The 13,212-nt window shown below is 34.7% G+C and overlaps 1 protein-coding gene across 1 annotated transcript; it reads left to right on the top strand.

Annotated features, from left to right (window-relative positions):
- The first annotated feature begins 717 nt into the window (after positions 1 to 717).
- LOC134720659 (uncharacterized) lies at positions 718 to 1,548 on the top strand. Its single transcript, XM_063583462.1, has one exon. It carries the CDS (start codon positions 718 to 720, stop codon positions 1,546 to 1,548), a length of 831 nt encoding a protein of 276 aa, XP_063439532.1.
- Positions 1,549 to 13,212: the final 11,664 nt, after the last annotated feature.

Below are 13,212 nucleotides of genomic sequence, written 5' to 3'. Positions count from 1 at the left end.
AATATTCAGTGACAGATCTTTAGAAGACATTTCGAATTCACGCCTTCGAAATTTGAAAGAGAAAACACTCAGATATCGTTTTCGGATGATTCATATACCAGGCGTCAAACATCATGCTGCTGACGGTGTGTCACGTCACCCAACTGGGGATCCTGAAAAACTTATTCTCTTAGATGACATAGCAGCTATCAAGAATAGTACACTGTCGTTGCCACCTGCTACATCTTTTTTTATCAGACACACACCATCAAGATTCAGAATTGGATGCTACTGAAATAGATAACAGTGTCTTTATATCAGCCGTATCATCGCTTGATTCGCTTGCAGTCAAATCAGTCACTTGGGACAGAGTTCGTACCGCTACAGCAAGTGACGACAATATGAATGAACTTATCAACTTAATTGAGTCTGGTACACCTGAATTTCGTCATGAATTTCCTCCGCAATTACGGGAATACTTCCAATTCCGTTAACACCTTTACACTATTGATGGTGTTATAATATACAAGGACAGAATCGTCATTCCCCCAAGCCTCCGAGATGAAGTGTTGTCTGCTTTACACGCAGCTCACCAAGGAGTAACAACAATGATTTCTAGAGCAGAGTCATCAGTTTTTTTGGCCAGGTATTACCCCTGCTATTTCAGCACAAAGAGCCGGATGCAACCATTGTAATCGGATAGCATCTTCTAACCCGAGTGCTCCACCTACACTTCTAATGTCACCAGACTACCCGTTTCAATGTGTTTGTTCTGATTTTTTTCAATACAAAGGGATTTGTTACCTGGTCATAGTTGATCGATACTCAAACTGGCCAATTGTTGAAAGATCATCAAATGGAGCAGCCGGACTCATAACCTGTCTTCGACGCACATTTGTCACTTTTGGAATTCCCGACGAACTAGCATCTGACGGTGGTCCTGAATTTACCTCTACTGCTACAAGACAGTTTCTTCGTGACTGGGGTGTACACCATCGCCTATCGTCAGTGTCCTTCCCTCATAGCAATTGCAGGGCGGAAGTTGGAGTAAAAACCGTCAAACGCATGATTGCTGACAACACTGGTCCTAAAGGTGATCTAGACTCGGATGCATTCCAACGGGCCATGCTTCAGTACAGAAATACACCTGATAGAGACACAAAACTTTCCCCTGCAATGTGCGTCTTTGGTCATCCAATCAGGGATTTCATTCCGATTCCACCAGGAAGATATTCTCCTCACAATACTTGGAGGGAAACGTTAGATGCCCGTGAAGAAGCTTTAAGAAACCGCCACATCAAACAGGGTGAACGCTTATCAGAACATACCAAAAGATTGCCTCAACTTGCAACTGGCGATTGTGTGCGTATTCAAAACCAAATAGGGCATTACCCACTCAAATGGGACAAAACTGGCATCATCATTGAAGTCCGCCAATTTGATCAATATGCTGTGAAGGTTGATGGCTCTGGGAGAGTAACTTTACGCAACAGGAAATTTCTCAGAAAGTATGTTCCTGTCAAGGGCATAAAAACAACAAAGACCCTACAAGATGACCTTTTTTTATAAGAATGTACCTGTCCCGTCATCATTGGACACCAAACAAGTACCACAACCGACGTCTGATACATTAATGGACACTCCTAAAGATTCTACTCGTGAAAAGCATTATCCACTTGGTCAGACAACTTCAGACTCCAAGGACAGCTCTACACCAGAGTTTACCTATTCACAAGATTTGCCTAGCGAGCAAAAACTTCACATTCCGGAAACGCCCAAGACAGGACTTTCTTCATTCAAAAGTCCTACAGTTGAAAACACACATCATGAGCGCCGTCGTTTGGAATTCACAGAAACGCTACTAGTGAACAAAGGAACACAGCCGACCACCAACACTCCTCCTTTGATTATTACTCCGACAGAAATTACTCCACAACGTAAATCTAGTCGTGCTAGTAGACCACCTGCCTGGCATTCAGATTATAGTATGGATTAACAATCATGACATTGACATTTTGAATTTTCAGTTCGCATTTCAACTAACGGAGATTAGTGTGATATCATCTTAGTCATATTACAGTATACAAGTATTTGCCACCTTTAATGGAACATTACAGGAACCAAAAACTTAAGGGGAGATAGAGGGTTATAATTGCTTATGTACATTTGCTACTTATAACTATGAACTGAACTGTGCCTATTATTGCTTATAATGTTTTATGTTTCATTACAGATGACCGTGGTCATTGTTCTACATTAAAGACATGTGTGAATAAATAGACATTGTTCTTATTTAGCTTTATTTTATTTTTTATATAAAAAAAAATTGTTGAGGTGTGTTGGATTGATATTTTAAGACTTTCGAAAATTCAATTGTTGCTTATTGTGCTCCTCTACGTACTGATTACTTTGTATTCATACATATTTTTCTAACGACAAAAAGAAAATCTTCAGCGTTAAAAGTTCTTTCATTTCACTTTCAATTTTATTAATGATATCCTGTCACTCAATAACTCATTGTTCAATTAGTATTTGTATTTCATATATCCAAGAGAAAATAAGATAAAGGATACTACCGAAGTTTAAAGGTCTTCATTATATCTTAATCTTTTTATTAACATTGATACATATGAATGACTTAATCCACCATTTTCTACATTTGAAAATGCCTGTACCAAGTCAGGAATATGACAGTTCTTGTCCATTCGTTTTTGATGCGTTTTGTTGTTTGATTTTGCCGTGTTGTTTTGGACTTTCCGAATTGATTTTCCTCTAAGTTCAGTATTTTTGTGATTTTACTTTTTTCAAACTAAAATCTATGACAAACGTGATGATTTCAATTTCCCAATTATTAACTGACAATTTTTCTCTAGTAATATACACTTAGTCCAATCGTATAAAGTATTTACATATTTCAATTGACACGTTACAGTCTTGCATGTTCACACTATATGGTCTTCAACAACAGGGAATTACTCCTTGCATCAAATACGCTCCAATAACCGTATGAGGAGGTAATATCAAATTTGAGCTATCACAAAGTGGATGACTAATACGGTATGTCTGTGTCTCAACTTACTGATAACATAATTTCGTAATACTCTAATGGGTAATGTACCGAGTGTGTCCAATTCTCCTTTGTGACTGAGTATGGATTCGCATGGCAGTTGATAAATGTATAGCAGGAGGCGGTTACTCTTTTGTCCCCCTCGGTCTCAATCATGTTGGAGTCCTTTCGATTATCTACGTTCTTTCATGTTATCTTGATTTGTCTTATTAATGAAATCGGTAGATTACTGTTCCATTAATTTATCGTCTGATTGATAACATTAGTTATCTTCACTTTTAATGAGTATATCGAACGGAATAAATCGCGTGGAACAACTGTAAATATGCTTGCAGTATTGCAGTAGTTGTCTTCACATTAAATGTGTCTATAGAAGTCCTATGCATATGCACGTGGTGATTGTTGTTAAAAAAAAATTACGTTCAGAAAATTTAGAATTATATCGGGAAATTCTACTCAGACCAAATTATTGTATCCGGTTTTTCTGAATATGTAAAAATGGTAAAAATACGCCAATCCTTTGGAAGTCAAGTTAATTTTATTGATGAATTAATAGAAGGATATAATCAGGACACTTAAGTGCAAACATGCTATTTTTAATGTCACTATGAGGTCAAATACATGTTAACATTGTCCTCCTTGATGAAAATAATAGTTTTGGGCAAAATTAGACTTCAGCTTTTAATTTATCTAAAAAGATATTTTATATACAAAAAGATGTTCATGTAATTGTCATCCGGAAGCAAGGGTCACTTTTTGAGGTAATCATATATGATTTTTACAAAAAGAAGTCATATATAGGCGTGAAGTACATTTGCATTATTGCAACCCTTTACATCAAATAGGAGAGCGGAGCGGAAAAATATTAATACTGATATATAAGGGACTTATGTCATGTGCACATCTAAGAAGTAAAATAATAAAAATACTGAACTCCGAAGAAAATTCAAAACGGAAAGTCCCTAAACAAATGGCAAACTTAAATGATAAAACACACCAAACGAATGGACAACAACTGTCATATTCCTGACCTGGTACAGGCTACAGGCATTCTAAAATGTAGAAATTCAAAATGGTGGATTGAACCTTAATTAAAGCGCTAAACTCTCATTTGTATGACAGTCGGATCAAATCCATTTTATAAATGATGATAATTGATGATAATTTATAGATTTATAATGTATTTTGAGGATTTAAAACAATAAGCCAAAAGGCTGGACATGACACGTCCTATATGAGTTTGAGTGTTCCTCTGGTATCTTTCGCCCCTCTTCTATATGAGTTTGAGTATTCCTCTGGTGTCTTTCGCCCCTCATATAAAGTATATGTTTAATTTTGCCTAGTCATTTTCTTTAAAGTTTTATCCATTAAAAGTTACAAAACCGTTTTAAGTATACTGTCAAAGGAATATTTTCAATTAATCAATTTAGAAATAAGAGACGTCAAATTTTGTTTCGAATTTAGATAATTTTAATGATTGTACTGAAGCAACTTACAAAAATAGTATTAAAGGTAAAAATACCTGTAGAAAGTATAAAAATAAAAAGAGCTAACAGTATTTTTAGATAGTGATGCATTATAATTAATGCACAAAAACACAATCTTTACAGAGTTAATGTCTTCCGTGTGACATAAACTTATGTCAATCAAGGATCATATTAATTTGGCACGGTGTACTATAGGATGACAACCATATTGTAGGCAAACCGGGAACCAAAACCTACATAAAACAGAAACAGTTATAACACTGTAGAGACATATACAAATTGAGTACCACTAGATCCATCTAAAACTTTCATGAACTTGGGTAAACTAGATGAGTGAGTATTGTGTATTCATTATCCTTGATGCTCCCGACAAGTAGATATCTTACGGTTTATCGAATGTGATGACGTTGCAAACAAGGAAATGAGGACGAAGTTTTAAGTTTCGGCAATTGAACGATATTTGTGAGCATTTGAGCAATTTCATTTCGATCTGATAGCCGTGTCATGACAGTGTCTCATAATGACTGTAACTCCTTTATTAATATTATTTAAAATTTTATGGAATCCTGATATATAGCACAAACCTACCAATATTGTATTAACTATGCACCATAGACGGGTTGCTATATACAATGATACATATGGCAAGTTTAAATTTAAAAAAATTAAATCAATTAATTTCAGTTCTTAACCGAATATTAGTGTAAATTTCCCAGTATAAAGATAAGAATCTTATAAATAACTATATCTATGGTATCCTTAATTTCATGTTAGGATAAACACGAATTTCAACATCGAACATTAAACTGTAAGTGTAATAACAGCGTGAATATATCTAAAATTGAGGTTAAATGATAAAGTTAGCTGAGTATTGAAGAAATGAAACTCCTGCATAAAGTATAATTAGACAAATAAATGTATAAGTGGACAATAGTTTGATTCATATGAATAACAACTGTGTTTTGAAGGATTCATGAATGTAGCGTAACCCGTGTTGTCAATCAAATAGTAAGTATCTCGCTGATGTCAACCTCAAACTGATTTGTGTTCACATGTCTCCCATAGACTATGAAATGCACTTGGTACATTTATACATTATTAAGAAAATAACTACCTCAAGCAAAGTTGACGGTAAATTTGGCCGTTCTGCTCAGTTCCGTTTTGGTCATATAGCTCGCAGCGTTACTACTTACACATCAATTTTTTTTTAAATGTTAAAGTTTAAGTGTTCCTGAGAAGGTTAATCCTGAACATCGCGTTAGACGAACGAAATTTATAAAGTTTTATTTCTTTTGCTAGCACTACGTCGAACTGGTAATGGTGGTCTCCTAGTCACCGAGTGTATTTTCAGCTCGGTTTTAGTAGTAAGTTCTTCTGCAATGACATTGTTGAAATTTTGATTTAATTAACAAACACCCCACCAAGATACAAGAGGTTAACAAACAGTCTTCTACATTATATGGTTGTTCAACAAATATGTCAATCTTTTAATCATCTCGGGTTTAAAAAAAAATGGAAATGAATAAATCAGAGAAACAATATCAAATTTTTACCTAAAAACCAAATTCTAAAATTACAAGGAAGCGTACGAAAATTACCTCAACTAAGGCAAAAATAGTGTACCGATGTTCATTTCGATTAATTCGAGATTAATCAAGGTTAAAAAAGGTAATTAGGGAATCACCTGAACTGAACAAGAGTTGCAACGATAGGGTTTACTAATGCAAAAAGAAAGAGGCCAATACTAATGTTTGATTTTGATAGTGCAAGTTAAGGTTTATTAAATGTATATGTATTTTTAGGCAGTTAAGCTGCCTTATGCGAGCAACCTGGATTTGTGTGCTACCCAACAAATGCTGAAATACGTGCCATTGTTATTATCTAGCTGGATATTATGTTATTTATAACTTATTGGACATTTTTTTCATACTTTTCATTCCGGATTACAAAAAATATGACCAAAAAAACATTAAACGATCGTCGATTTTCCCAAAAGTTTTGAAGTTGCACATAGGAAGTAGAGCACATTAAGAATCCTTATGTATTATCCCCTGAGCTTTTGGCTAAGATGTCAAAGAACAAATGTATGAAATATTTAATCGCCGAAAATCTCTAAAGACAAGTAGTTTAGATTCCCAAATTGCAAAAGTCGTAGGAATATTGTTTGTCATCAATACGTAGTCAACTACGTCAGTAGTCTATTAAAATAAGTTCAACTGATCACGCTGTTGCCGACAATTTTGAATTAGAATACGAAATTTCGTATCTTTTCAATTTGGACGCAGGGGTTCAAATTAGCGGTGGTCCGAGGTCTGCGACCTTCCATTTTTGCAGTCGGACTTTCTACTTGGTTACTAGCTACGCCCAACATTCCCGACGGACCTTGTAAGAAAATAAAAAAATAACTTTCCAAACATTTTTACCAAAGTTTTCTAATAAACGATCTCAAACTTATTTTCATCATTACTATCCATGACAGCGATGTTCAATTTGTTCAACCGCTAGATTTATACAGAAAATCGCCGACAAATAATGTGTAAATCCGAGTAAAATCGTATCTCACTCCATCTGTCAAAACAACAGTGAAAATAAAATGGCTTTTGGGGAAGACAATTACAATATCGGATCCGATTCCGGAAGCGGATAATGGTAATCCCGGGTTTGGCTATTATTTAAAAAAAAAATCCAGACAGGTGACAAAATACATCTATGCATGGTGAATAAATATAAACGCTAGAATTGAAAACCAAAAGATATATGTAAAAGAAAGAAAAAGCAGAAAACATTTTGCACAAAAATTTTAATGTCAAAATCCAATACAATGTGACAGCTGATTACAGTTTATCTAACAATATATATGTTCCTGGTAACAGTATAAACTTTCTTTATCAGTGATAAATGTTTGTAATGCATGTTAGATGCTTTTAAAGATAAACATATAATACTGCAATTTTAAGGGGTATTTTCTTCTCAATTTTGATGGGCCAGTTAAAATAGCTGGAAGTTTCTTATATAAAAAAGATGTGGTATGATTGCCAATCAGAATGAGACAACTGTTCACAAGAGACCAAAATGACACAGACATAAACAACTATAGGTCATCGTACTGCCTTGAACAATGAGCAAAGCCCATACCATTACCACATAGTCAGCTATAAAAGGCCCCGATAAGACAATGTGAAACAATTCAAACGAGAAAACTAATAGCCTTATTTATATAAAAAAAATAACTATGAAACAAATATGTTACACATAAAAAAAACGACAACCACTGAATTACAGGCTCCTGACTTGGGACAGGCACACATAGTGCAACTATATATATGATACCTGAATGAAAACAAATCATATTATATATAGGTGGAGTCCATTGGGCCACTCTACCTCCTCCTGTTTGATAACTTTGAAACGGATGAGATCCCCACCCCTCGACCATATACATTCATGTATGAGACTAAATAAATAATCAAATGAAATATAGGGGAAGTCCTCAGGGTCACCCACCCCCTCATGTTTTAGAACTTGGAAACAGTCGAGATCCCCACCCCTAAACCATATTTATTCATGTATGAGACAACATATAATTAATCAAATCAAATATAGGGGGAGTCCCTGGGGATCACCCCATCCCTCCTGTTTGATAACTTGGTAACGGTCGAGATCCCTATCCCAAAACCATATATTTTCATGTAGTGGACAATATAAAAAATCAAATGAAATATGTAGAGGGAGTCCCTGTGGATCACCCCCCTTCCTATTTGAGAACTTGGAAACGGTCGAGATCCCCATCCCTAAACCATATATATTTATGTATGGGACAATATAACAAATCAAATGAAATATGTAGAGGGAGTCCCTGGGGATCACCCCACCCCTCCTATTTGAGAACTTGGAAACGGTCGAGATCCCCACCCTAAACCATATATATTTATGTATGGGACAATATAACAAATCAAATGAAATATGTAGAGGGAGTCCCTGGGGATCACCCCACCCCTCCTATTTGAGAACTTGGAAACGGTCGAGATCCCCACCCCTAAACCATATATATTTATGTATGGGACAATATAACAAATCATATGAAATATAGGTGGAGTTCGTTGGGCCACTCTCCCCTTTCGGTTCGAGAATTTGGAAACAGTTGAGATCACCAATCTTAAACCATATATATTCTTGTATGGGACAATATAACAAATCAAATGAAATATGTAGAGGGAGTCCCTGGGGATCACCCCACCCCTCCTATTTGAGAACTTGGAAACGGTCGAGATCCCCACCCTAAACCATATATACTTATGTATGGAACAATATAACAAATCAAATGAAATATGGCGAGGGAGTCCCTTGGGATCACCCCACCCCTCCTATTTGAGAACTTGGAAACGGTCGAGATCCCCACCCCTAAACCACATATATTTATGTATGGGACAATATAACAAATCATATGAAATATAGGTGGAGTTCGTGGGGCCACTCTCCCCTTTCGGTTCGAGAATTTGGAAACAGTTGAGATCACCAATCTTAAACCATATATATTCTTGTATGGGACAATATTACAAATCAAAAGAATAATGTGGGGGTCCCTAGGGTCACTGTTCATCCTCCTGTTTGAGAACTTGGAAACGGTCGAGATCCCCACCCCTAAACCATATATATTTATGTATGGGACAATATAACAAATCAAATGAAATATGTAGAGTCCCTGGGGATCACCCCACCCCTACTATTTGAGAACTTTGAAACGGTCGAGATCCTCAACCCTAAACCATATTTATTCATGTATGGGACAAATGAAATATAGGGGGTTCCCTGGGGGTCACCCATCCCTCCTGTTTGAGAACTTGGTAACGGTCAAGATCCCCACCCCTAAACCATATATATTCATGTATGGGACAATATAACAAATCATATGAAATATAGATGGAGTTCGTGGTGCCACTCTTCCCCTTCCTGTTTGAGAATTTATAATGGTCGAAATCCACAATCTTAAACCATATATATATTTATGTATGGGATAATATTACAAATCAAATAAATTATAAGGTTTCCCTATGGTCACTGTTCACCCTCCTGTTTGAGAACTTGGAAAAATTCAAGATCCTCACCCCTTAACCATATATACTCATGTATGGGACTATATAATAAATCAAATGAAATATAGGGGAAGTCCCTGTGGTCACCATACCCCTCCTGTTTAAGAACTTGGGAACAGTTGGGATCCCCACCTCTAAATAAAATAAAATATAGGGAGAGTCCCTGCAGACATCCCACCTTTAAATTAAACCATATATATTCATGTATAAGAACTGATCAAATGAAATGTAGGGAGAGTCCTTAGGGTCACCCTACCCACTCCTGTTTGATAACTTAGTGTACTGTTGAACACAAACTTAGATTTCTTTCCAGGGAAGCAAGTTTATTCATACTTTTACAAGCTCGTACTAAAGTAAATTTGAAAAAATCTTTAAAAAACAAATTAAAGCAACAATATTTTTCTTATTATATAAACTTCTGCCAAGTTTGCCTCTGCTTTTTTTTTTTACTTAACTGCCTACAGCGCATTTGGTGCTTTGATTTAATTATAGAGAAACTTAGGTTCACTCAGGCTACGTTGACTTTAAAGGTGTAATACCATCAAATCATGGTACGTCACATCCGGTTATATACGAAAATAGGTCGAAAAAAATATTCCCTTGATTTGACAGATGTAGGTAATTAATCCTACATTGTATTGCAGTAAACGATTTCTGTGTCATAAACATATGTCTTGGGTATTTCAAAGCAGCATTATTTTTGTATTTGGGATTTCTATAGAATATAGAGTAATCTTGAGGTTACATGGTGACTAAACCTTGTACACAGATAAAATTAGGGGAGAACTTTGATTGGTGAACTTCCAGTGATGGTTATTTTCTTATATGTAATGAAATATAATGTGATTTTTTTTTCTATAGTACTGGACAGGATAAAACTTTATTCATGCCAAGTATTTCTTTATTTGAAACAAAGATAAATTCTACAGATTTTTTTGAAAAGTGCAAAGTTAACAAAGACTCATAGGGGAAAATTAATGGTGGTATTACACCTAAATATATTTGGTTTTTATTTGTATGTTGCTTTTCTGTCATATAAGTCATAATTTATAATAGAGCTTCCACTTTCTTTATGTTTTAGCTTTCCTAGTGAAAAGATGTCAAGGAAAGCTCTTCGGACGCATCAAATTTATGAAGTTTTATTTTCAATCGGGAAAATCTAAATAGATTACGGAGACTTTGTCGTGTCTATGTACATATACCGTCTCATGCAATGTTAAAACTTCTATCAAATGGATTGTAAACTAACAAATATTGTGAAACAAAACAAAAATAAGGTAATGGCCTTAATTATTTCTTTGCATGTCAAATTATTTTAGGTTTTTAAGTTTCATTACTGATAAAAGAATTGTAACCACTGCATCATATGAAGTTTATTTGTCATGTACTCAATACGGCGACTCCGTGCAGTGATTATGCAATAATTTTTTTTTCTCTAAATGTACTCGTCGTATCTTTACTGGATAATTAGTGAGTCCTGTTTTGATATAAACCGTCAATTGCTTTGAGCTATTTTTATTGTCGGTCAACTTTTATGAGCTCACTCTATCGAGAATACGAAGAAATGGATTACAGAAATACCTACCATTTAGAGTTTCATCTATTTTTGCTTACTATCACATTAACGCTACATATATCCATGAAACAGATGCCTGTTGAGATATTTTAACACCAAACAAAGTAGCAGTCTATCATAGTCTGACGTCACTCATTTGTGTCAATTTAAGTAAAAGATCCAGATTGGAGACAAAAACGTCTTGTTTCACATGTGCCAATGGATGTCAAGTTCAGTGGAATAAATGAGATGAACCCACTCGATAAAATGTGGGTTAATAAGCAACGGGACATGGTTATAAGTGTGTATAATAAATATAAAAGAACTTGTCAAATTGTTTATTTTTTGTCATTAAGAATGTTCTTAAGGTGACAGACCTTCTAGTTTCACAGGTATCATTAATGTCAAGTGGAATGAATGAGATGAAGCCGCTGATCGAAAGGGTGGGCTATGAAACGACGGAACAATGATATAATTGAGTATGATATTTTAGAACTTGTCAAATTGTTATATTTTTGTTTTTAAGAATGTTAGATTGGACACAGACCTTGTAGTTTCAAAGGTATCATTAATGTCAAGTTCAGTGGAATGATTGAGATGACAAACACTCATTGAAAGGTGAGCTATGAAACGATTGGACAATGATATAAACCAGTTTGTGATTGAAGAAATTGTCAAATTGTTTTATTTTTGTCTTTTTAATGTTAGATAGGAGAAAGACATTTAAGTTTCTGAGTTGTCAAGTTCAGTGGAATTAATGAGATGAAACCACTCGCTGAAAGATGGATTATGAAACGATGGGCAATGATATAAATGAGTATGACATTAAAGAACTTGTCAAATTGTTTTAGAAATATAAACAAAACCAATATGGTAACTTATTACTTTATTTTTGGTATTCTGGTATTACACAAGTAAGTAATATAGAGTTCTTTTTGCACGTTGCATTTTCACAAGGTTAAAAAATATTAAAACAACTCGTTATTAAACTAATGCGTCCGAAACGCTTTTCTGGATTCACATTCACCAGCAAAGCTCAAATCCGATTATTTGAGAGCCAAGTATGTTAAAGAACCGAAACAGTTGAAGACCTATATATTTCCAAAAGTACATAGAATAGCTATATATTGATATTCATATAAGCCTAAGATTCTAAGGTCAAGTTTGCCTGAGGGAGTGAAACATCAGTTTCTAAAAAAAAAATATTAATGGACAATTTCAAAGTTTGCTACAAATCATGTCAGTGCCGAAGTTCTGACTACTAAACATACGTCACTAAAGTAAAAAAGTAAAATCACAAAAAATACTGAACTTCGAGGAAAATTCAAAAAAGAAAGTCGCTTATCAAATGGCAAAATCAAAAGCTCAAACACATCAAACGAATGGATAACAACTGCCATATTCCTGACATGGTACATACATTTTCTAATGAAGAAAATGATGAATTAAACCTGGTTTAATATATAGCTAAACCTCTCACTTGTTTGACAGTAGCATACAATTCCTTTAAATTGACAACGATGTGTGAACAAAATAAACAGACATAATAGGTAACAATGTAAAAATTAGGGGTACAGTAGTCAACATTGTGTTTTATGTACGTTGTAACGTGTACATACTTCACATTAAAAGCCGCAGGTACAATATCAAAATATACTCTTATTATATACAAATTAGAAGGCGTGGTATGATTACCCATGAGACAACTCTTTACAAAAGACCAAACGCCAAAAAAAATAACAATAATAGGTCATAATACAGCTTTTATCAATGAGAAAAGCCCAAACTGCATATAATCAGCTAATATATGGTTCAAATACAAATAAGTGCAGTACGTGTTTATCTTTACGACCAGGGACCCGGAACATCTACGACCACCTACAAATTATCAACTGACTCGATAATTTTGATTGATTTCTGCATTTTTTCAAGACTATTGTAGATGTAAAAATGGTTTAAAACCCAAAATAAGATCTACAAATAAGTCAACATAGACAAATTGTTAGATACCTTATATAATTTGCTTCCCTT

The sequence above is a fragment of the Mytilus trossulus genome, chromosome 1, assembly GCF_036588685.1.
Source record: "Mytilus trossulus isolate FHL-02 chromosome 1, PNRI_Mtr1.1.1.hap1, whole genome shotgun sequence".
NCBI classification, from domain to species: Eukaryota; Metazoa; Mollusca; class Bivalvia; order Mytilida; family Mytilidae; genus Mytilus; species Mytilus trossulus.
Note: the sequence above shows the minus strand (reverse complement) of the source record. Positions and strands in the feature narration are given on the sequence as shown.